This window comes from Strix aluco, chromosome 12, assembly GCF_031877795.1.
Source record: "Strix aluco isolate bStrAlu1 chromosome 12, bStrAlu1.hap1, whole genome shotgun sequence".
Taxonomy (NCBI): domain Eukaryota; kingdom Metazoa; phylum Chordata; class Aves; order Strigiformes; family Strigidae; genus Strix; species Strix aluco.
Window position 1 is genome coordinate 10,602,947 of NC_133942.1, and position 25,451 is coordinate 10,628,397.

The 25,451-nt window shown below is 38.5% G+C and overlaps 1 protein-coding gene across 1 annotated transcript in view; it reads left to right on the forward strand.

Annotated features, from left to right (window-relative positions):
- The window catches only part of THSD4 (thrombospondin type 1 domain containing 4), a 308,530-nt gene that overhangs the window by 15,763 nt on the left and 267,316 nt on the right, over positions 1-25,451 (forward strand). The window contains exons 3-4 of the mRNA XM_074837605.1: positions 5,737-6,179; positions 20,057-20,486. Of these exons, the coding sequence (XP_074693706.1) occupies positions 5,737-6,179; positions 20,057-20,486 (873 nt within the window). The remainder of the gene's footprint in view (positions 1-5,736; positions 6,180-20,056; positions 20,487-25,451) is intronic.

Genomic DNA, 25,451 nt, shown 5'->3' on the forward strand with positions numbered 1-25,451 from the left:
TACATGTTTTTAATAATAATAGTATACTATTATACTGGCTTTTTGAATCCTCAGTCAGGCTGAGCCTGGCTGTAATAAAAGCTGTGTGCACATGTTCTGAGACAGGCTTTGCCCTAGCAAAATCTTCAGTCAGAACTATAAAATAAAGGAGTTGTGACCCTGGGATATTGAATAAATAAGAAGAGGTCATGTTTTCCAAGTGCCTTGACAGTCCTTTAGTAATGATGGTGACACGTTGGTGTCATAGCATGGGTTATCATGTGTGCGATAATGAGAAGAACAACCATGGAAGTGACAATGAGGAAATGCCTAAAGCTTGAAGGGTGTTGAGGAATATTAGCAGGATTAGGACTCCGCTCTGGGAAGCACAGGACAAATATGATAGTGGTAGTAGTTTAAAATAAAAAAAAGGCATGCTGACTTCTGTTAATTCCACTTTGCATCCAGTATGTGAACATGAGTTTACTGAGTGAATACCATTGCTGGCATTTTTCTGTGCAGGTGATAAAATGTTCTCTGGTTACAATTCCTTTGCTTTTGGGTGAAAGTAGTATCATTAAGCTTTGCAAAACACACATTCGTGCCTGTTACATCTCTTTCAGGTGTATAATTAGAAATATGATGTAGTTAATGTCCTCATGAATGCATTTAAATTCAGGGCATTTAACCAGGAAAAAGAATTGCTGGATAACACGTTAAAGTGAAATCTATGAAATATGACATTAATTGTATGTAAACTGAAATTGAAAAAATCCAGAAATGTCTGGTTTGGTTTAGATATCTCCAGGTTTAAAGCTTGCCATTGTCTTGTATCCTGTTTCAGTTTTGGATTTGGACTGCTATAACATGCTTAGTATCTGCAAAATACTTAGTAACATTGGCTGTGGCTATAGCAGATTATTTAATTAAGTAGCTGGTTAAAGGCATATACTGTCACCAAGCATCATGATCATTATTACTGTGAAAGTCTATCATTAATTCACATTTGGAGTACTGTATGCAGTGTTGCACACCCCTGTCAAAATGTAGGAGTGGAAAAGGTGCTGAGAATGAGGACAGTCTTCAGAGACTGTCCTCATTCTACTACTAAAGGAGACTGAACAGATTAGGACTGCTGAATTTCAGAGAGAGATCCCAGAACTGGATTGTGTTAGTGATTTTCAAATCAAACATCATGGTAGGGTGAAAGAGTATACAGAATGATCATTATTCATTTATCATAATGAAAAAATCTGGGCGACAGTGAAATTGTCAGGCTGTATTTTAACCAGAGGAAAAGGAGGACTTTTAAATGTAAAATGCACAATCTTTTGGAAGCCAAGATTAGAAATATGCTAAAAAAGGAATTAATTGTATTCATGGAAAATAAGTCCAGTAATAGATATGAAAAACAATTTGAATATGGTGATTAGCTGCAGGAGGCCCATAAATTACTGATTAGCTGGAAGCCGAGGGTTGGTGGACGTCCTGAAGATAATTTGTGACCTCTTAGGGGTGTTTTCCTGGCTTTTTCTGTTTTCAGTTCAGCCAGGTTCATTTAGGTAATAAAGTACTTCCTTTCTGAAGTTTTAGTCTTTATATGATTTTTACACACTGACCTCATATATTTATATATGAATGAAGTTTTTGAAAAAAACCCACCCAAAACGAACAGGCTGTTTCAGAAACTGCCTAATTTGAAAAAGACAACTGTCAGAATAAAACCTGAATGTAATGCAGCTTCTGTTTACAAAAACATCAAACTAGCAAAATACAAGAAAACTGGGGGAAAAGGACAGAAAGGAGTGCAGAGTGCTGATACATAAAGGGAGAAGAGTGACCCTGCAACTACCCTGCTAAAAATCTAGCCTCAATTCAGTTTGGCACTCAGTTAGAAAGGTGACAGATTTGAAGATAGTTGGTGCATAACAGTCATTATGAAGAAAATTTCTGATGTAAAGAATCTTTGATAGCAACTTGATAGGAGTGCAGATGTAGGAATGGCAAGCACTTGCACACCTGAAAGCTTGTCTGTCTTTACACTGTTTACTATATAGCTGTACCTAGTGAAATGAATTACTTCCACTTACAAACCTTGTCCTGCCAAATGACTGAAAAATGTATAGGAAAGAAGGAAAGGATTATTAAGGGGGAAAATAGATTTAATTTGTAGAACAAAATATTTGGTTGTTGATTAACTTGCAGTAGATAGAAATCTTTTTGATGGTGCATTTATAGTTAGAGTGAATATTACTAGGTCACGTAGAGAAGGAATCAATCATAAACTATGGGAAAGTAGATGAAATGGGTTAGTTGATCTCTCCCTATTGCAGGCTATGTGATTCTATTAAAGAAATCAGTTTCATGCCTTGGGGAGGAAAATTCAGTATGCATTTCACTTGTTCCCCAGTGCAGGCTGAAACTCTTCCATTAAACAGCACACTTTCTAAAGGGGTAATTTTTAAAGGGAGAGGAGGAGGGACCTAGCATTAGGATTCTCTGAATATGTGATGTTTCTGAGATGTTCTGGAATACTTCAGCTGTCTCCTGTAGCTACCTGTAATTTCTTGGCTATATCCTAGGGCTGTGGTAGAATTCATTACTGGCTACAAAGTAACTTAGAAATCACAGGATGGAAGGATGGGAAATGACCTGTGAGGCCTCTAGTTCAGCTCCTCTGCCCCGAGGAAGGGTCAGTTAGACTTTAGTTGTTCTTGGTAGAGGTTGGGGATTGGCCTCCCGTGGTGCCAGGATCTCCTCAGGCAATCTGTTCCCCTGCTTTGCCTTTCCACTAAGTAGTTTTTCCTACTAGCTAATTTGGATAACCTCTGATTTAGTTTAAATCCACTGTTACTTGTGTGTTGGCTATAGACATGGAGAACAATTTGCTGCAAAGAGAAAATGAACAGCTCTTTGTATTTATTTATGTAAACTATTTGTAAGGCTCATTACTGCCCCTACGTTTTCCATTCCTTAAGCTAAGCAGTTTCAATTTATTCAGTCTTTTGTAGTAGGTTTCACTCAGTAGGTTATGCCATTAATCATGTCATCTTCTCTAAAGGTTCGTTTATTAAAAATAAAAGTGCATAACCTGATTTGCTATTAAAAATTCCCATCTCAGAATTTTGTCATAAGTAGTATTGATGAATTTGTACACCAGTATAAGACGTTAGATATTGTTACTTTTTGGTTAGTTTTATTATTATGTTTTTACTTAAATAGCTAGATTAAACCTTCTTGTGCTATGTCTAGAACTCTTACTGTGAAGATGAAGGGGTGTGAAATTACATTGCCTTCAGTCATTTAAACTATCATTTTATCTGAAACAATTCTTGCTGTAATGAAGTTTGGCAGCCAGAAAGTTTTCTCTGCAACAGGTCAACACTTGTCACTATTATTTCAGTTTCTATTTCTGCATAATGAAATATTTCTTATGTTGGTGGTGACTTGAGTTGCTTGCAAACAGATTTTAATTGTTGCCTGCGTGAGTGTCTTTGGGTTTTTAATAAAAAGGTGTACTGAACCATCATAGAAATTATTAAAAAATAGTCCAGACAAATGGAACCTGACTTGTCTGATAACAAAGAACTATTAGCTTTATAATAAGAAAATTTTACTGCAAACCAGGATCAGACCAGAAGAGTGTCTGTGTGTGTAATCATTATAATTTTATTTCTGTGGTAGAGCTACATTAATGTGTAGTGTAAGTATGAACAGTGAATATTCACTGAAAAAATCACAAACTGAAGCACAGCTTGTTTAGTTGGTCAAATTGTGAGCCAGTACTGTTCTGTTATTGGATATGAAAGCAAATGTAACAGCCAGAAACCAAGACCTTGTTGCATGTTATTCATAATTTTGACATTATGTGGTATAAGGTTGTACAGGCTATTGGATTTAAAGGCGGATGCCAAAGGGGATACCCACAGGAAAAAAAAGATATTAAATGCAGAGACATCTGCTCCTGTTTTCGAATAACATTGGAGAAATGGGTAACATATCACACTAATGCAGATGCTTTTTATTATTCACGAGTTATAATTAAATGCAGTTTTTTCTGTGGTTGGTGATGAAAGTGTGAGAGCAACCTCAGAGGGGGGAAATGTTTCAGATTATGTAGACCACAACTGACAATTACACAGCAGCACCACAAACCCTACACTGGCTTGGCTTTTCATATTGTAATGGGGTATTCAACCCATGTTTGCAAACCACATTCCACCAAAGCCTGCCATGTTTATAGCTAGCTGTTTATAGCTATGCTCACTGGCATGGGTGGTTTGCAGTTCAGTTAGTGACTGTGCATGTTATCTGTGACTAGAGGCAAAGTATTTAGATGTTAATCTTTTGCTGTTATACGATAATGTTTGAGGCAAAATTGTTAATGGAAGTTACATGTTTAGGAGGTCATCCTTTGAAAGGGGAGAAGTGACAGACAGACAGACAGGCTGTCTTCCTGAAGCTCGTTTTGAGGTAGCTACACAGTTGAATAGGGCTGGAGAGGTTTGGCAAGCATTTGGTTTTGATCAGTGCCTTTTTTGTCTTCTAATTGAATTGATATAGGTGTGTGCTTGTTGGTACACAGGTTATTCAGAATATAAATAAACTATTAAAGGATGCTTATTTAAAAAAATGTTCTGCATATTAATAATTGTGAGAATCAGACATTGGAAGCGTGCTTTGAAAACTTGTGATTCAGCCAGTTGGACAAGGGAGGCAACAGAGAAACTATGAGTTTAATGAAAACGGATCTAATTTCTGTGTGACAAAGTTGGGGACTGCCCAGCACGAAACACTTGACTATAGCTCCAGGAATGGGTAAAGCCTGGGGCACAAATACACAGGGAGATGGGAATGGGTGATTGTAACTTCTAGGCTGTGCTGATACCTTGCCAACTACAAGGTCAGGATATTTAAATATTTGCCTACAGCCTGAGGGGGTTAACTCTCCTTACAGTAACAGTCCCTGCCCTTCCTAATCCTTCCTAGCTTCCTTCAAGAGAAAACCCCCCTCTCTTTGGGGTTCTTTGTTTTGCTTTCCCTGTGCTGCTGAATGGTGAGTATGGGCTAAGTGGCACTGAACACCTGAGACCAACAAGTTTGTCCTGTCTTTCATTGAATTTGATGGGGATTTCTGTGAATGGAGGATTGGGCAGGTATCTTCAATAGCTCTTTTCCTTGAAGCATTAATGTGGGAGGTGGGGGAAAAGTGGTAATATAAGAGTTAACTATTGCAGTATTTTTGGCTGGTTGGAAATCAGCCTGTCCTCTTACGTTATTACTTTCCTAAAAAGTTCCACATTAGATGGGAGTCCCTGAAATAATATTTCAACCACTAGCAATCTCCACTGTTGAGGCATCAGAGTGGAAGAGAGCAGTCAGTGTCTGTTAACCCAAGTTCATCACCAAAAATGACCTTACTTCCTGACTTTGCTAATATTATAACAGTTTTTAATTTCCAAATTTCCAAGCTTTACCTTACGCAATGCTTTCCATTGCTGAGAACTAAAGAAAATGCATTCCTATCCAGGCAGTCCAAAAAATACTTATGGTCTGAATGGCTGATGGCTGTAGGAGACCTCCTCCTCTACTGGCAGAATAGGCAGCCATTTGACAGGGAATGGGTAAGACAAGTGACTTCCTATGGCATTCTGTTTCACTTGTGACTGCAGAGCAAATGGCTTAAAAAGTGTATTAGTTCTCTCCTCATATTACAGTGTGAATTCTTGTTCCTATGTCAATCTGTTGTGTCCACAGGTTCCCCAGAGGATAGAAGAGCAAAGAGATGCATCTGAGGATAGCAGTGCAGGAATCCCAGGCATGTGGGGAAGTTGGGGCCCCTGGTCTGCCTGCTCTCGGAGCTGCAGTGGTGGTGTGATGGAGCAAACGCGGCCCTGCCTCCCAGCCTATTACCGGGAAAGGGGGTACCGAAGGCCAGGGCGGCAGTACCCGGCCTCAGAGAGAACTCTTGCTCATCAGCACTCCCGCCACCGCGAGGACTCGCTGACTGCTTATCCTGGCCATGTCATTTCTGCCATCCGTACATCTGTGCCACTTCACAGGAATGAAGAGCAGCTTTGGGCCGGCCTTCGGGCCTCTGCTTCTTCCGGAGGCCATAATAACAGCCATCTGAGCAGAGGAGCATTGAGAGGCAGCAGGCATTCTCAGTCCCCCAGGCAGAACGCCAAGCCAGAAAAGAGGTATGTGTCTATGCACACACTTTATTCTTGCTATGAATGATGTATTTTAAGAATGACATATCAGATTAGAGTTGATATTTTTTAATACTTACAGAAAAGTTATTAAAGACTAAGACTAACTTTTACAATGTTTACCATCCTCTGTGGAAGACTATCTTTCCTGTTGACGACTTATATGATAATAACCAAGGACAGATACAATTATTCTACAGTTGTACTGGGCAGATTATCTTATTTCCCTTTAAGATTTGCTTTATGATTTATTGAGATTTTTCCTCACTCTCATTTGACGTTTCCATCTTCACTATAATAATAAAAATCAGAACAAGTAACAGCTCTCTAATTAGATTCTTAAATTCAACAGCCGTTCTGATTTTAATTGATTGAAAAAAAGATCCATCAAACTTTTTTTCATAAAGAATGGCCAACTGTCCATCCACTTTTTTCCTAGCCAAAACTGTATGTTTTGTATTTTTCGGAGTTTCTATTTATGGGCTTTTTGTTTTGCCTTTTTTGTTTTTTACCACCGCTTTCAGCAAAATTTCCTGGTTGATGAAACTAAAAAATGTGGTTGTTTAATACATAGAACATTTTAAACACTGTATATGTTTATATCAATTACCTAATACTAGCTGTTCAGTCTTCAAGGCAGGCTGGAACTGTGCTGTTATAATTAATTCCAACTAATTCTCCAGTTTCTGGAGAAACACTTTTTTCTCTTCTTAGATACCAGTCTATCAGATTTTTTTACATATGTATGAAAAGAAAATAGATGTGTTTCCAGTTTGGAAACTGAGGAGAACGGGCATGGAGATCCCCTGGGAGGGAGTGCTCCTGAAACATTTCCATTCTGTTTGTCTTTCTCAGAATATGTATTCCAGCAGTTCTCTGGTTCTTTCCCTCTGAGCCCTCTTCTGGGAGATACATGGAGAGATTTTTTTTGTGTAGTTAACAAAAAAACCCAGAACCAAACCAAAGAAAAAAATAACTCAAAAAACAAAACCAAAAACCCTCCTTCATATCATCTGATTCTTTAAGATTCTTAGGTGAAGCAGTAAACTGTAATTCTGTTTTCAAAGACATCTTGCTGACCCAAACAAAAAAAAGAATGTTACCTTGAGGCAATATTCCAGCCTGACTAGAATAAGACAATAGGACTCTGTTGCTGGTGATAAAGACCTCCTCAGCCCCTGCAAGAAACTCTCTCCATCTAAAAGAATATTTGAAAATAGAAATTAACCTGTTAGCTTCCTATTTGTCTCAGTGAAGCATAAATTTTAAAAAGCAGGACCAGCAGTTCAGATGTTGATCTTCCTAGGTGTTGGCCATTTCCTTTAATCACTGCTTTGTCTTTCTTTCAAACCCATGCAAATGGATGGCCTAGACCTATTGAGTATACTTCAGTATGGCACTGATGAGCTTGTAAAAATTCAGAGGATGCCAGAGGCAGGCTTTTAGTAGCAGCGTTAACATGACTGTGTTGAGACAAAAGTCATATTTTCTTTTTTCTGTTTTCCTACTTAATCATTTCCTATAATGCTCTTCTGTTCTCAGCTGCGCAGCGTAACAGATACAGGTTGTAGTACATAGCTGGGTCATTACTAATATTGGAAGCCTGGCCTTGAACCGTCAGCACAAAGTCATTCAAAGCCTGTTTGCTCCAGCCCCTTGGCACCCTCCATCTCCAAGGGAATCCCAGCTGGCCTGGCCTCGGCAGCAGCCCTGCTGCCAGGCTGCTGGCACAGCTGGGCTCCATCCCCACAGCCTGGCCCTTGCTGCTGTGCTGGCCTCTGCAGGCGGCGGAGACCGCAACCGTTTGCAACAGTCACTGCAGTTGTGGCTGGAACACGAGAGGACAGTGAGCAGAAAATACACTGACTGTGTGCTGAAGTGAAGCTGTATTATTTCCTAATAAACACCTTGCCATGTGAAATATTAAAATGATCATAATGTCCGTTGTGCCTCCACTTTCCTGTGTGATGGAGGCCTTTGCTTATGAAAATTCATGTGCTTTCCTAAGCACAGTACAAGCTTCCACACCACAGTTGATTTTCCACCCCCCCACCCCCACCCCCACACACTGCCCCTTGGCAAAAGACTCTGGATTCAAGGTCAGTGTTTTAATCTTACTTGCGTAATAAGTTATTTCCATCTTGTGTCAGGAGGGTCCCTGGTGGCTTTAAAGTCTGTTGTATTGCATAACTTTCAGATTCTTTGGTGGTGACTGTAAAAACAGAATGAGAACAAAAAATGTTATTTGAAAATGAAATTATCAGAATGACAAACCTAATAGTTTTCCTTAGTTTACAAAATCCAGAGTACAGACTTTCTTTACAAAGGAGATTACTGGTCATATCAGATATATGGAAAATGGTTATCAAAATATAAGTTACTCTAGACATTATTTTTATACTGTGGAACAGTGTTCAATGTTCACTGAATGGGGGATATGGGAAATTGGTGTCAGGCTATTAAAAAAAAAAAAAAATCTGTGTTTTCACAGTATGTCCAGTCAGTGGAAACTTTTGGGGGTATTCCTATTTACTGTACTGGACTTTATATAAAAGCTGTAATTTTAGCATACTTCCATAAAACAATAGAAGAGGCATGGACATTTGTGGCTGAGATAAGCTCACATTTGACAGCATGGTAAGATGAAATTGGATGGCTTCCAAGGCAAATACGTTTTGACAGCAATAGCAGTCCTTCGAAGCAGCCAAATGTGTTTGTATCATTTAGCAACAAGTGAAAAAAAATCTCTGCCTGCCTCCAGGCAGGTGACAAAGAACTGTTCAGTTTCTTTAGTAAAATTCAAAATATAATTTATATATCATAAATTTTTACATACATTGTCTGTGAAGAGGATACTCACATTTTCAGCTTTTGAAAGTTCACACGTGGTTCAGTTAGGCTGTAGAAACCAGGGTTGCACATGAAGCTCAGGGAGAGAGAGATTTGAGGTACCTACAATTAGAAACCTAATTAAAAAAGTTCAAGTGCTCCACTTTTTATCATAGTGCTGTAAGTAGAGTTCTTGCACGATTGAAATGTGTTAGGAAATTGTAGTCGGTCACTGGAATGAGGATGGAAACACAAAAAGAAAGGTGATGGTTCTCTCGGTTGTCTGCTGGCAAAGGAAGGGAGCTCTTCTCAGCTTTCAAGAGTTGAGTTCGCATTAGCACAGCCTTTTTATTTCACCTAGATAAAATGCATAGAGCATACTATACAATAAGAACAAACAGGAATGAGGAGGTAGTGAAAAAATATCAAAGCATTCAGACATCTTTATAGAGAGGCACATATGGAAAAGGAATGATGGCACGCAAAAGGATAACATGCTTTAAGAGAGAAAACACATCTCAAAAGGAAATATTCATGGACTAGGTTTTAGTACTTCTTAAATATTGCATTTCCAATTCTCTGTTTTGGTGATAGGGAAGACAAAACCGCAATTTTACATAGATGTGCTGAGTGTTAGGATGCTTACCACTGCCACCTTCACTTTCTCTACAAGTGAACTTTCATGGTGGAGCCGCAAAACTTCTGTGTCCACTTCTGTAAGCACAACACGTACTTTGTGGTTCTTAGGAGCAGAAAGAAAAAATTCCACTTATCACCAGAGTAATGAAATAAGTAAAGCAGGTTTGCAGAAATAGTGAAAGTTTAAAGAAATACATTAATAAGGAAAGGGCTTCCCTAAAGCTCTTCTTGTATTTGGAAGAGGAATGAAAGGAAAGATTTGCACTGAGGAAATAATCCAAAAATCATCAACTTCTCACATGGCTATAGTTCTGTGGTCTTTATTCTGCTGCCAGCAGCTGACGTGAAAGTCTGCTGTGCTGCTTTGTACCCTCTATAGGGTCAGTTTGCATTTCTAGGCCTGTGAGCAATGGAAAGGAAGAGTGTATCGTTTAATGTCAGACCAGAATTTCCTTTCTGAAAGTATTTCTTTTGCCTCTCTCACAGATGTTTTGACCAGGCAAATGTAGGTCACTCCATTGGCAGGTCTACAATTAACCTTTAAATGGACAATTCAGTTGTTATTTCCTTAAGCAATTTAAGCATCATTGACTGTATGTTCTGATGTAATTTTTGTGACCTGTTCTAGTCAGTTCCAGTTTGTAGAGGTGGACAAATGTGTGATTGCTGGACCTTCAGGTTCAAGAAGGTATTATTTTCTCAAGTTCTGAGGCTTTATATTTATTGGCATGGGTGTTTGCTTTTAATATTTGGAATGAAACCCAGCTCAAGTACTTAGCTATCCCTCCTTTCATTATTTCTCTAATAATGTTATGTGGTTACTTGTGTTGAATTCCTGATGTTTTACCTGCCAACTTCATGGTTACATTATTCAATCAAACCTTAGAGATGAAGCTGAAAGATGGAAACGGGATGCATTTTACCTGAAACGCAATATGATTATAAGAGCTTATTGGGGGTTGGTGTGTGTGCAGGAGGAAGACAGATGGAAAAGGATCTGATCTTTTTCTGAGGATAAATTTTCCAGAAAAATCAGCAGTAGTAATCAGAGATTCATTTTGATAGCACTTGGGGAGATTTAAAGCCATGTAAGAAAGATGTTTATTTTCCTTCTGAATAAAATTCCAATCAGATTCTAATAGCAATAAAGATCATGTGAGGTATTTCCTGGCAAAATGAATAGCTAGCTGGGGTGGTTGTGGCCTCAGGTTGACTTTGCGCTGTCCCACCTCTCATCTGGTTATTAATCCCCCTGATATGCTCTAGGTCTCACTTATTATTACCTAATTAGTATCACTTTTTATTATGCTACTGTGAGCACGCTTTGAATGATATTACCAAAACTAAAAACCTAACATGATACTATAATTGCAAGCCACCGGAGAAGCTTTCTTAACCTTACTGTTGAATATTTCAACCCTTCCTGAAGTGGGTTGACTGAATGAGGGGAGGGGAAGTGAGAACGCTGCTAGCATTCAGTCAAATGTGAGACTGCATTTTACCAACGAATTATTGCCTGGTCAGTAAGGAGTAGAAACACAACAAAGCTCCCATCACAGTTTTAATGGATCTCAACAGAGTTATGTGGTTACTTGTGTTGAATTTCTGCTGTTTTACCTGGCAACTGCATGGTTGCATTATTTAATCAAACCTTAAAGATGAAGCTAAGGGGGAAAACCTGCAGAAATTTCCTGGGATCAGGGCGTTATTCAAGTCATAAAAAAAGACAACTGTAGTATTTGGGTTCAAATTCTGGAATCCTTTCTCAGTGTTGAAAGGGACATAATTGAGGCTATATAGCACTTGCTGAGAGATCAGCGAAAGCCAATATAGTAAGTTATTGTACTGGGTGTTTTTCAAATATGGTAGACTGGGTATTAATGATCATCTCTGAGGATGGAAAATTTAATTTAAGATAGTCCACATGTATCTCTCTTATATTAATCCAGTTAATTAAACCTGTTCCCAAGAGGCAATTTACTTAGTGACCTTATTAATTCTATGCTGTCAGAAAAATGTAAATATTTTTTGCTCCTAATATAATATCGAAATGAGAGAAGAATCACCCCTGTAGTATAATCCATTTCCCACAGGTGATTTACTTTTTAGGTGTAGTTGGTTACTCTGTGTCTTCTAAAAATTGAAATTTTTAGGTCGAATATGCTTGCAATCATTGTAATACTCATATGCATAGATGATACCTGGGAAGTAGCAGATATGCACGAATCATGGTGTGGTGACCAAAGTTACCAGAAATGTAAACCAAACAGGTTAGTTCCATTGTTTTAGTTACCTAGATAAAGAAAATCAGTAAAATGAAGTGATGCCTAGACCGGTTTAATTGCAATGAAATGTGCTGATCAAGTGTGAATAATATGCTATAATGTGGCAAAAGAAGTTTGTGATGATGGCTCCGCTTTCCAATGTGTAATACACTCTCAGAAGGGGTGGTTTAACTCTTGCGACCAAACATTTGACAAAGATAACTGCTCACTGCTTTAAGGCTATTTTCTAGGTCAGTGAGCAGATAGGCATGCATTTCCATAACATAAAACAGAGTCAAAGGGCTCCATTCTTTCATTCATGTTTAAGTGATTTTCTCCAGATTGATTTAGAGCTGGTGAAAAGTGAGTACGTGGAATGCAAAGCCGCACTGGGCTATGGTACAGTACCGAGAGGCAATACATAGTGGCTTTTGATGTGAATCAACCTGACTGTTGAGAGCTCTCCCTTTTGAGTAGATGGAAATATATTCCCAGAACCAGTAAATCATTCATTTTTGTAAAAAATTATTCTTGTGAAAGAATCTGCTAAAATACTGTGAGGTATAAACTTCATAGCAGTTATGACCAGGATAAGACAGTTTATTTTGTTACGTAAGAGAAGGGGGCCAAAAATGCATGGTGGACAGTCTTTTTAAAGTAAACCTTGTTAACTGTGTGCCTAAGAATATATATAAAAGATGAAAGAAAATGAAAAGCAGTAGGAGGGCTAGAAAGTAATGATTGAATAGGACAGTTACAGTTCTGCATTACGGAGGAAGTGCCAGGGATTAAAAATGTATATCTGAAATTATTTTAAGGATATTATTTTAGGAGTAAGAAAAATAATAAAGTACATTTAAAAATATATACCCATACCTAACCTGTTAACAGAAATGTAATTAGGACCTGTTTTTTCCATTTGAAGTTGAAGTTTTGTGTCTGCAAAGACTTCTTGGTCTCCCTTCATTTTTTTTCTTAATTACATTTTAAATATTGGAGTGATATTTCAATAACTTTATTGCTGACAGCAATAGCTAATAAGTTACTTCCAGTTCTTCGGAAACAAAATCAAGACAACTCTATTAAATACCTGAACTGTATGTAAATGGTAGTGTCCTTTAAAAGCTGTCAATTACAGTAATAGAATGCTGCTAAATAGGTGCTAGCTGTGGATTGATTGCTGTGTTGATAGGACAAAAATACAGCCAGCAACAGTTCAGAGATTAGATTATAGGCAACTGCTTAATTCCCAAGTGAGAAAAGTAGGTGAGAACCTGAAGAAGGCTTGGGTCCTGGGCACCCAGAGCAGCATCGGGCTGCATGCGCAGTTAGACTAGGCTCACTGAGATAAGTTTCCTTAGTGTATTAGAGGAGTTATCTGTTAAGTCCGGGTCAGGATTCCTGGTAAAGCAAGCCTCTGAAGATTTTGGAAAAAGCTTCAAACTCGACCAAACTCTCAACAAAATTGAAAGAAAGTGCTTAGCGTTGGTTTCACATCTATCTATCCAAAAGATCTGTGATGAGATTCTGTCGTCTGTCATTGCGGTGGTTGTTGTGGCTGGGCATACAGTGAGGAATACTGTCTTCCTCTGCTTGCAGAATAATTTCTGCCAATAAAATTTTGAAAAAATGTCATGAAGCCTGCAATTCTTGTGCAGTTTTTTCTTCCTCATCCCTGGTGAAACTGGTGGCCGAAGGCTGTTACCTTCCCAGAACATTGCATTTACCTCTTGAGAAACAGAGTGAAAGGTTGTGAATTGGAAATGAGGGGAATTGGCAGTTTCTTTGGGTTCCTTCTAAGAAAACATTCCAACATTAGGACAACAAGTCTTCTGTGGTGTCATAAATGACAGTTTTTGTTAATGTTCAACCTTGCATTTTTTCATTTACAAGAGAAGAAGTATTTTGATACTAGGAGATAAGTTGAATGAAATGCTGCAAAGCTCATGTAAAATACATTCTTTATTCTGTCTGACATCAGAAGAGAAAGAATATGAGTTATGCTTCAGCTGGAAGTGAGCCAGGGAATCTCTGTTTAGAGAACAGTGGGAGAAATGTAAGGAGAAAGGAAGTGATGAAAAAAGGGAAAAAATGAAAAAGTTATGTTGGAGAGAGGCTTTGTAAAGAGCACTTAAGAGAACAGGTGGAGGCCCAGGAAATCTGTAATCTTACTTGTGTATTTTAAAGATGCTGCATATCCTTGGTTCAAAGAGGGTTTCTATTAAATATAACTAACCAGCCCACCAGCTCCGGAAGTATTCATTCTTAGTGAACCTCAAGAACACTTGAGGTTCAAAGCACTGTTCTTAGCATATACTCCATGTCAGTGATAATGCATTTATTCTCCGACAAAGGCCATATGCTTATGAATAAAATTAGGAAAAGATACTACCACGAATTCCTTTTTGTCACTCAAAATGTTCTGAGGGGCCAGTTCTCACTATTCTCAGCTGACTTATCCTCAAGTGTGACAGAAATTGTTAATAGTTAGACCAATGAGAATACTAGCTAATAACTATTTTTAAATGTTAGCTACAATCCTTACAGTAATAGCACAAAACCTGATTTTTATACTTGTCTGGGCAAATATATTTTTGAATTCAAGAATATATTTAGGTTGGCTTAAGTTTAAAGGGGCCCATCATTTTCATTATCAAAGGGCTAAACAGATTTGTCTGAACAATCAGGGAGGTGTGTGTGTTTATGAGAATTACGCCCAAAGAAAGAAGATTGCCAGTTCTGCGTTAAACAGCTGTTATGCCTCTACTTGAGATGAACACAATAGATCAGAGATGTCTACTGGCTATGGTCTGACATGAAACACTTAATGCACCTACTTGCTTTTCAACAAATATTTTTCTATTAAGCAGTAATTTGCCTTTAGATGATAACTCTGTTCTTGGTGGAATTTTTCCTCTTTGCTTGTCTGTAGTAAATGCAGTCTTCATCCTAACTGCAAATATTGATGAATACTTCTTTTTCTCTTCTTATTCCCTCTTTCTCTTCTTCAATCCAGGAAAGAACTGAACAACTTTTAATTATTGTTTATTTGATATACTAGACAGTTTAGCCAGCGAGCCTAATGGGTGATGGAGGTGGTGAGATTTACTTATCCTTGCTTTTTGTTACTTTCTGTTGCTTCTAATTCCTGAAGGGGTATTTAGGACCTTCTTCATGCAAAGTATTGTAGATAATCATTGGTTGATATCTGTTTATTTGAAACAATTAAATAAAAGGCCTACATTAAATAGTTTTATTAATGCGAGTGGATCAGCAGTGGCAGAAATCTGACTGACGTAAAGATATGCAGCCAAAAGCCCTCGTGTAAAATCGGCTGGCCTAGCACATGAGAAACCTAGGAGCATGTTGTTTCTCTACCTGAGCTGATCTGGCTGATCTAGAAGGAGGAACTTCTCTCTAAATGAAAAAGATGTAGGATATGAACATAGCTCTCCCCAGTGCTAAGTTGTTTCTGTATCTAAGGACTGTATGGACCCTGAGAAGGAAGTACACCTGACAAACCTATTAAATTTCTGACTATGAACATTAATTTACTGGCAAAGGAAAATTAGTATGACTGTTCTGCTAATACAGTCATATTTAGTTCAGATGAAAAGGGTAGTGCTTTTCAAAAGATTGATGCAGTAGGTAATTGGTAACTTCCTGAAGGGCCCAAGCATGTGCAGAAACAGCACTGGATTTAGACCAGTGAAAAACACTGAGTAATCCTGCAGAATAAAGTCCCTGGCTTCTTTTTCCTGTCACCTGTTTTTCAAACAGTTGGTGTTTTCTCCTCTCTGGGAGTTGGATTTTTAACTATTGTTTTGTTAAATGAGCAGTAAAGTGTTATTTTAAGTGCTTCAGTTCTGAGTGTGATAATGCCTGTGTCTTAGTGCCAGTGGTTGACTTCTCATACCTATTGGGGTTCAACCCTGCAATCGTTCTCATGATCGGTGCTCCAACTTGTGGTTTTAATACCTATGTAAATCCATGTATAAGCATTATCTGCTCTGCAGGGACTGTGTTCATCAGAATGAACCTAAGCATTATTTGTTGTAGCTGTTTTCATATAGGCTATGTGAAGAGTTTGTATTGATGCAGTCATATCCTTGATATGCCAGTGCAGTGCAGCATGTTGCAGGTTTTGGAAACGTGTTAGAATCCTTTCTAAATACAGCTATTTTAGGAATTGTTCTGGTGGGAGGAATACAGGGCTTCATTCTGCTGCCAGACTCTTTATTATTTCCGTTAATGCTGAGGAACCATGGACAGAATCTAAGACCTTGCTGGAAAAGCTTTGTCAAAGTTGTCTAAAACTCAGATCTTGCTCAAATTGGGTTTTCAGAGTTTGTCTGAGAGCTGTTGACTGTGGTTCATACACTCAACTTTACTCCTGTAGCAACACATACTCAGCATCCTATTCAAATGATCTTCTCAACCATTGCTATGTTAAGAAGGATGACTCTGTTGCTTTTTAGCATACCTGGATATGTAAAGTCTAATGCTGCAAAATCTCACTCTAGCTTAGATCTGACTAAGTAGGCACAAGGCTTAGGGGTGTGCTGTTACTAATCCTTTTTTCCTCCTTTACCTGTTGCATTAAATGAGAGTGCATCCCAACTCTGACCTGGGTCATGATAGTGTGCTTTAAAAAAAACCAACCACACAACAATAAGGAGGAGCTTCCAAAGCTTCCAAGCCATGCTGTGGGGAGGAGTGAGTTATGTTACTTATAATGAATATAGGTAATCGTAATGAATGACAGGTAAGAAAAAGTCCTGCTGTCAACTTAAAATTCCCAACAAGCCTTCAGGGCTTGACCTACCTCCATCTCCTACCAGCAGATCAAAGCTGCATGATTTAGCATAAAGTAGTGTCAGTAAGGTTAGTTTAATTCTGATTATTAAGTTAATGGTAAATTTTTTCTGATTTTCCTCCCCCTTTCCTTTCCCTGATTCCCCTTTCCCCATTGCTTTCTCATTGTGTCTGGACCTACATAACACTCCCTCATTGCTGCATGACATCATAAATACTGCCTGATACTCCCCAAGAGTTACAAAAGTTAATTGCCACCAAGCTGTTTTTACAAACTTCTTCATTACATTGCAACAAACTGCACCAGAAACGGTGCCTCATTTCTTCATCAGTGGGGACTCCAGCAACATTTCCAAGTTACGGCATAGAAAAAGAGCCAAGATGAGACACGAACTAACAGTAAGAATGGTGTTACTGCTTTCACTTCTTAGGTGCTGTTGTTGTATGTTAGTTGCAGCAATCAACCGTTTTACAAGAAAGAAGTCTGGCTTCCCTCAAAATCAAGGTTTTCTAATTTCTGCAAATAATTTCATGAGATTCCAGCAGCTTTTAGACACTTGCTGCCTTCAACCATGAGTCCTTTCAGATACTAGTCATTCTATGTTTAAAACTACTATATGCCCATTTCATCATTTTTCCCAGACTGAAGAGTCCTAGTTTGTCACCATTTCTTGCATGTCCTTCAGTTTTTTTCAGTTCCAATTCATGACCTTGAACTGGAGATTAACAGTCAAACATCAGTCTCATTTTTGACCTTTTGCATGACCTCTCCTAGTTTGCCAGGCAGCAGTTCTTCCAGGTGGGTTGGATGATGCATCTAGGTATTCGTCTCTGGAAGAGTCTAGTGCTTGTTGCTGCAAAGAATTTGGCACTCAGAAGGTGGGGACGGGGGCATATTCCTACCATTCCACTGGTCTGCACATGGCTTATTGCTCAGTTATTAGCAGCTTTCTCCTCCTGCTGATGAAAAATGCAAGCGACCTGACTGTAGATGATAAATTCGAAAGGCTAACTTCAGCAGACCTGTCACCCTCTGTCCACCTCTGCAAACACCACCCCATGCAGTCTGTGCTCCCTGCAATGAAGCAGTAACTTTCCCAGTGCCAGGAGTTGTTGCCAAGGTTTGTATCTCAGACACTTCAAATCTGGTGTGGTCAGGTTGAGAAGAAAGCTGCTGTCTATAAGAATGATTAGAGACTGGAGTTAAGTAAAAATAAGGAGTTGTATCTGTTTTCCAAGATGAACCAGTTTGCTCCAAAATCTAAGATGCTTCATGAAACTATGATACCAGAGTGTTTTCAGAGTGCAGAATATGACTGGAAATGACAGGCAAGATTTGTTTGTTTTGAAATTTAGAAATGAAAAGTTATGGTAAAAATTAAAAGTAGCAGCAACATAGGGGGAATCAATTTATTTACCCATTTAAATTAAAAACAAAACACAACACAAAACGGCGCTCATTTAAATCAAGTTGGTTTTAGTCTCAACTTCTGAAATAATTCCCATTCATAATTTATCTTCCTTTCCTCTCTTGTCCACTTACAGGAAGCTTTTTTTCCCTCTCCCTTAATGCCAAAAACCATTATACTACTTCTCTCTAACTACCAAAACCCTACCTCAACAATGACCATCATGGTCACAGAGCGTATTAACGGGTATAAACAGCTCAAGAGTGCTGGTCACTTATCTGCCAGGGTAAATCAACACTCTTGTTCACACATCCTTGAGCCAGGAAGATTGATTAAAAGCCCCACGTGGCCATAAAGCTAGAATGTTAAGTAAATGACTTCCAAGGTTCCCATGTAACAAGAGTCTTGGGAGAATATAAGACTTGGGAAGAAAATAAACACAAGAAAAAACAAACCCAAAGAAAAGTCTCTTTGATCTGGTGGCTGTCTGACATCTGTAACACTTCAGTTTCTAGAAAATAAGTATGTCAATTTATAACTGCTGGTTTTCACTGCAGTTCCAGTCTATTTTATATATATTAAAAAATATAAATACATTTTATGGACAGAAAGAAAATGACCCTCTTTTAGTGGTGTCTCCCTTCCTGAGCTGCAGAGGTTACCCAAAACAGCTGTATTCACACATTTTTCTGAACTGGAAGAAATATTTTTTGCCAACTTATTCTTCAGACTGCAGCATTATAAATCAAGGCCTGATGCAATGTTGAGCTGTACAGGATGACAAGAAAAGCAAATGCAAATGAGCCTATTGGTTGCACGTAAAATTCCAGGATTTAACCCTCTTGAATGGTATGACCGAAATGTGGTATTATTCATTTTGTGATTTTTCCCTTGTAATTTGGAACTGAGTTTCTAGACTGAGTCCATTGTGTTGCTCTGAGTGTGCAGGGGACAAAACTGCCCTTCAGGGAGTACCAGCTGTTTGAGAGTGCTGATACAGGTGTAGGACAACCCAAAACACAGGGTCTTCAGTAAGTAAGAAGAGCTCTGTGTGCATGAGAGCAGTCCTGAAACTTCTCTGGCTGTCCAGCTCTTGTGAAATGTTTTAGTAATATACAGTGAAAGGTGGACTTTTATCCTGGCACCAAATTGAGGGATCATGACTTACTAATTAAATGTATTGCTAATCCACGCTTTGTGTATTTTATTTTTTTTAAAAGAGTAAATCTGCTGGCCAAAGAAGATAAAATGAACTGTGTACCATAAGGATATTTTGCTGCATTTGTCATCATTTCCAGAGGACTTTCAGTAATATTTTGATGTTCCTTATCCTTTTTCTATTTCCATTTTTATTTGTTTAGTAGCAAATGAAGCAGAACCACAGGAGGCCTTTTATATGGATACAAAATTTTTAATGATCTTTGCCATACTGAATTCAAATTTTCTTCTGTCATTACTCAAATCCACAATAGGGATTTCCTGCTGTTATGTATTTCAAGCTCCCTAGAGGCAGGGTTATGAATTTTAGGAATACACAGCTTTGATTCTTGAATTTCCATTTTAAAGGAGGAGAGTCCTAGGAATTAAAAGAACAACCATCTCCCCCCCAAACTGCTACTTTTTACCATAGCTAGCCATTTGCCTTTGCTAGCTGACGCTAAATGACTTACCGTGTGACTCAGCCAAAGAGGGCTCAGGATTTAGTTCAACCAGTAGACTTCTTCAGAGATTCCCCATACACCAAGCAGGACTACAGCTTGCACATAATTTCTGTAAAATAGTTTGAAATTTCTGGTTACCTGTTGCTTTGCAGTGAGTAACTTTGACAAATAACAAGTCATACAAGTATACAACTGCTCCTTCACTTACGAATTCAGTAACTGTTTTCTTCTTCTTTCTCTGTTTTTAGAAGCAGAAACAGAAATCCTATTGGTCCAGGAAAGTATGGATATGGAAAAGTGCCATACATTTTACCTTTACAAACTGATACTGGTCAGCAGCCTCAGAAACTTCGGAGGCAGCGACAGTCTTCGAGGAACCATGTATTTCATCAGAGTCCAAGTCTCATGAACACTTACAGCCAGGCAGCTAGTCCTTCACTTCAACATGGGAATCTTTATCAAGAAGAAAGTGGGCCTCAGGCTGGACATCAAGTCCTGGGACCTTCAGTTTATCAGTCATCTTCATTTCCTGTATCTCAAAGCCTGTTTCACAGCAGTGACTCAAACCACCATGGGTCTGCATCACACCACGCAGTCCAGGGTCAGCCCCAGCCTCAAAGGGCTGCAGCAATTGTGTGCATTGGCACCTACAAGCAATATAAACTCTGCAACACAAATGTAAGTCTGGTTTTACTATATTTAATTTGTTGGACAGCTATTGGTTTTCCCTAGTATGCTGAACATTCACATAGTCAAGAAGTTAAGTTGAACATTGTTTTTTATTCATTTAATGAAATTTTTTGTGATCTTATTTTAAAGTGTCTTGGGGAATACTGAAAGTGGAGGCATAATATTATAGTTACCTTCAAGGATTTTAAGCAGTCAGTAAACCTACCAGTATGTACAGTTGTAATTTGACAGAGAGAGAAACTGAGTCACAGATAAGTTTAATATTTTTCCATGTAAGAAATGGAAAAATGGAGTTGGGGTAGTCCACGTTATGAAGGCTCCCTGCTTCTCAATCCTATAAGATAAGGCTATCCTTTTGGGAGTGCTAGTTATGCTCTAAAGAGCACCCAGTAGCCTAAATCACTCCAGTATCTTTCCATGGTGCTGTGTGTTCTGTGACAGATGCTGCTTTTACCAGCATTCAAGCTTTACATGCTTTGATTTTGGCTTCCTTGTTTATTGGAGAGAAAAATCTGTTCTGTGTTAATTTTTAAATAAAACTTACTGTGTTATTACTTCATTCAAAAATGTTTGGCTGGGTGTAGCTCTATGCTCTGGGGCAGTCTCCCATTGTACGTGGGAGGCTAGTGAGGTTTTGCTGTTTCTCCCCACAAGCAATTTTCATCCTGCTAAAATTTTCAGTTTCTGGCTGTATCATTTTAGTATTGCCTAAAGTATCTCTTCCTAATATTTGCATCCTATTTGGGCTACTAATCTACCTTAATGTCACAAACTTGAAGAAGCTCGTTTTTGAATATTAGAAGCAGGATGTTCAAGAGTGGTTTCAATGTGTTGACCCAACAGGCCGTATTTTTCTCAGTGGGTGAACATCTGATTCTTCTGCCTCTTAGAAATCCTGTTTCATTTAGTGGAAGCCCACATAGTGGAGATGTAGCAGCAGAACATATTATCAGGATAACAAAAACACAACCTAAGCAAATCAGATGACTGCCTTTTTGCCTCTTAGTGTAGCAGTTATTACATTTGCTTTATTTATGAATAAAGTCCATTGATTGAGACTAGAGCAGTTGAATGAAGAGACCTAATGTCAAGAAAGTTTTAGTTCATTTGTCTGAAATGGAAAACATGAAAGGGCTAGTTTGAGCCTCTGAGAATAGTGTCTGGTACAACTTGCTCTTTTGAAAAACACTTTCTGTTTTTTGAAGGAAATAGGAAATGAACTTAGCGCATGGGCATTAATTTGGAAAGTTTTCTGTGCCGAATTTGCTCACTGGTGTCCAAACGATACACAAACGCCCCAGTCTTTATTTCATCCCTTACTGCATCAAGGCAAAAAGTTGGACAGTATTCTGCCTGACTTAAGAAATGTAACAAAATAATTTCCAGGAAAGATCTCTTTTCAGAGAGCAAGGGGTGAGAGGTGAGGAAGTTAGAAATGAGGTGGAGGAAAGAAGCAATCCCAAATGGCTGAGGTATGGAGAAGGAAGGTTTGTAGTGGAAATTTGTTGAGAATGACAAGTGGGCTGGAGGAGGAGAGGGCTGTGAGCTTGTGAATTAGTGGCAAAACATGCAGGTCATTATGATGAGTGGGCTGGCCATGGGCAAATTTCTTTGGTAGTAGGGGAACATCAGTGAAAATATTTTCATGTTAATTTTAGAAACTGTTGAAGAGGAAAAAATAGGTGAGTGTACTTTTGCTGCACCTTTGCCATTGTTGCATGTATAAATGCAGTTATAAAGAAATAATCATTTATACTACATGAGACTTTTAATAACGAAGAGGAATTATAGATGATGTGGGTCCTCCTAGGCATGGAACTCTACATAGTGATATTCTTTAGTAACATTTCTGTTACCCTTGGAGAAGCTGTAATTGCTATTCAGGGTTATTTTTCTCCCTAGAATGTGGTAATTAATGTAATTATAAAATAGATGTTGCTAAGAACAGTTTTAGTTATAAAGCCCAGGATGAGAGCAAAACAAGGCTAATACTGTTTCACTTTGTTTGCTTGTTCTTCCTGATTAAATGCTTCTGCACATGGGCTTTAATTTCATTTATCGGCTGTGACATGTACCAGTGGTCTTGCCAGTGTGCAGAGAACAGTATCTTTTTCTTTCTTTTTCTTTTTTCTCTTTTAATTCTTCCTGGAGAATACCAAAAATGAAAATCTCATTTATTGAGAGGAAAGTAGTCTGTTAACAGTTACCCTGGTGTTTGGCCACTCCCTCTACAGTTTCTCCTAAGGACAGTTAATTAATAACAAATTAAGTCAATCTGCCTTGGTCCATTAGGTCATTTCCTCATTATTGTACATTTATTGTTTTTTCATTAATAGCTGAACTCATTTTACGTGACTGACAGTTTGATTTGTAAAAGTTAAACTTGCGGGTTTTAGTTAGGGAGAACCTCGGAAGTGCTTGTATTTGTTCAAGTGTTTCTGCAGGTCGTTAAACCTGTTTTCTTATTGTACAAGTGGCTTCTCTTCAGCACCTTGCATATAGTCTTTGTTCATGCTCACCTCAGAATATACAGCTGCCTGTCACCTCCTTCAGCAGGAAACGGGCAGTAAACATCTGTCCTTTACACACAAACAGTACAGACAGATCTTACTGAAACCATAAGCTATTTGCAATACAGTAAGATTCTTCAGATGTAGTCTCTATTCCCCCAAAATGGGGGAATGATGAGTAAATCTTCTGTACTTCCTCCTGCATTAAAGGAAAGAGTTATACAGGCGTGTGGGTGAAGTAGAATTTGAACGCAAACTTGTATGCACTGTTTGTCACCAGAACAAAGGAAGCAACTCAAATGGAACATATGTTTAGTGAGCATTTTTTGTTAATGGTCTCAAGCATTGCCAAGTCACTAGCTCTTCCTGAGTGTCTGAATGTATGAGAATATATTTGTAAATTAACTCAGGCTGAGGGTTGCTTGGGCAGTGTACACAAGGAAGCTTTCAGGGTTCTGGACATTCAGATCTACTTATTTTACATGTAAATTTGGTGATACAGAGTACCCGTTATTAAAGTCAATTTTATCTGATTATTTTTTGTAAGACACACAGTGAATTATGGCTTATTGGTAAAGACATCAATTCTTAATATGTCTCTATCCTTAATATGCAGATACCTTATTACAGCCTTTCAGTACTTAAAGGGGGCTTATAAGAAACATGGAGAAAAACTTTTTACCAAGGCCTGTAGTGTCAGGACAAGGGACAACCATTTTAAACTAAAAGAAGGTAGGTTTAGACTGGACATAAGGAAGAATTTTTTTGTGATGAGGATGTTGAGACACTGGCACAGGTTGCCCAGAGAAGCTGTGGCTGCCCCCTCCCTGGCAGTGTTCAAGGCCAGGTTGGACGGGGCTTTGAGCAACCTGGGCTAGTGGAAGGTGTCCCTGCCCAGGGCAGGGGGCTGGAACTGGATGATCTTTAAGGTCCCTTCCAACCCAAACCATTCTACAATTCTATGTTGCCCTTGGTGGTAAGTTCAGGCCAGAAGGCCCTGTTTCCCCTGACAGCTTGTTATCTCCCCTCTTCTGCAGTTCCCACTTTCCAGGTTGCACCAATACAGTTGAGTCTGAAGTCATATAGTAATCATGACCACTTAAATGCTCTGATTAGAAAGCCTATAAAATAAAATGGTGACTGTTTCAGTGATTCAGTTCCAGTGCAGCAAGGAGTATGAAAAAATAGGCAGAGAAATTCATATATGAGTTTCACCATGAAGAGCAATGCAAAATGGATATAAAATCTAAATTGTCTTTAGCTATAGATCAAGGTATGTTTTTGACCTAGTTCATAATTTTATTTGTATATGAATTTGCAAAATCCAAGCTAAACTGTATGAAAGACTGATTGTTGAGAGCTCAGTGAGATATTTATGGATGAAGTTTTGCTGGGCTTGTCCAGTTTCATTCACAGTTGCTAGCTTGCCCACTGGTTCATATGGATTACTGTCATGTCTCCAGGTAGACTATGTTGCCTTTCCCAGTATTTTATGTGACTGGTACTTAGCAAGAAGTCAGTTGTGTTTTGGAGAAGTATCTAGATAGGATCAGAAAACAATAATTACTTCTACTTTCTTATCCTGACTCTTCAGCTCTACACACTATTATTCTGGTAGCACAGCTATGGAAAATCCAGCTTCTGGTTCTGAATAAGAGTTCTCTACTTGGATCTGTTCTTCTGTGTGTGGAGCGTTTGAGAATGACACCTCAGCAGGGAATGCAAAGTATCTGAAAAGACAATTTTGGAAATGGAAAGAGGTTTTACGGTTGAAGAGATGAGGTGAGGTAAAAGGCTCAGGGCCAATCCCCAGCTCCATCATGATGGGATAAATTAATATTAATGATGATGATACTAATTTGGACTGGTGTGAATTAAAACTTTTCCATTGAAAGGCTTTTTTGAATGCAGAACCCTAATGAAATAGATTTGAAATGTTCTGCAGGAATGTGTTAAGTCCATTAAAAACTGATGTGCTTTTCTGTCACCTAAGCACATAGGTAGGCCTTGGCGGGCTCCTTTGGCACCTGGGATCTTGGGCCATTTTGCCAACTTGCTAACATTCTGCCCAAGTGTTTTTGAAAGTTTTCCACTCTATAGAAAATGAAACATTTCCAACGTTTCAAGTTTTAACAAAGGTAGAAGTGGAAATGTTTAATTTTGTATGGAACAGAAAATGTAATTCCCAAAGAGGTCTTTTCAGAAGTGATGTGGGGTGCTGCAAGGGTGTGTGCACTCTTTAATGTAGTTGGGATCCTCAGATACTGAAGTAAAGACAAATAGACTACATATTTTTAAGATAACTTTTATTTTTTTTTTAAATTGAAAAGCCCCTTCTTATTCCCAAAGAGCTACTGTGTGGTTTACTTATTCTTGTTTTGAGATTTGTATAGAGTAGGTGTTTGACATAAGTGGCAAAGTGGGGTTATGATGACATATCTTT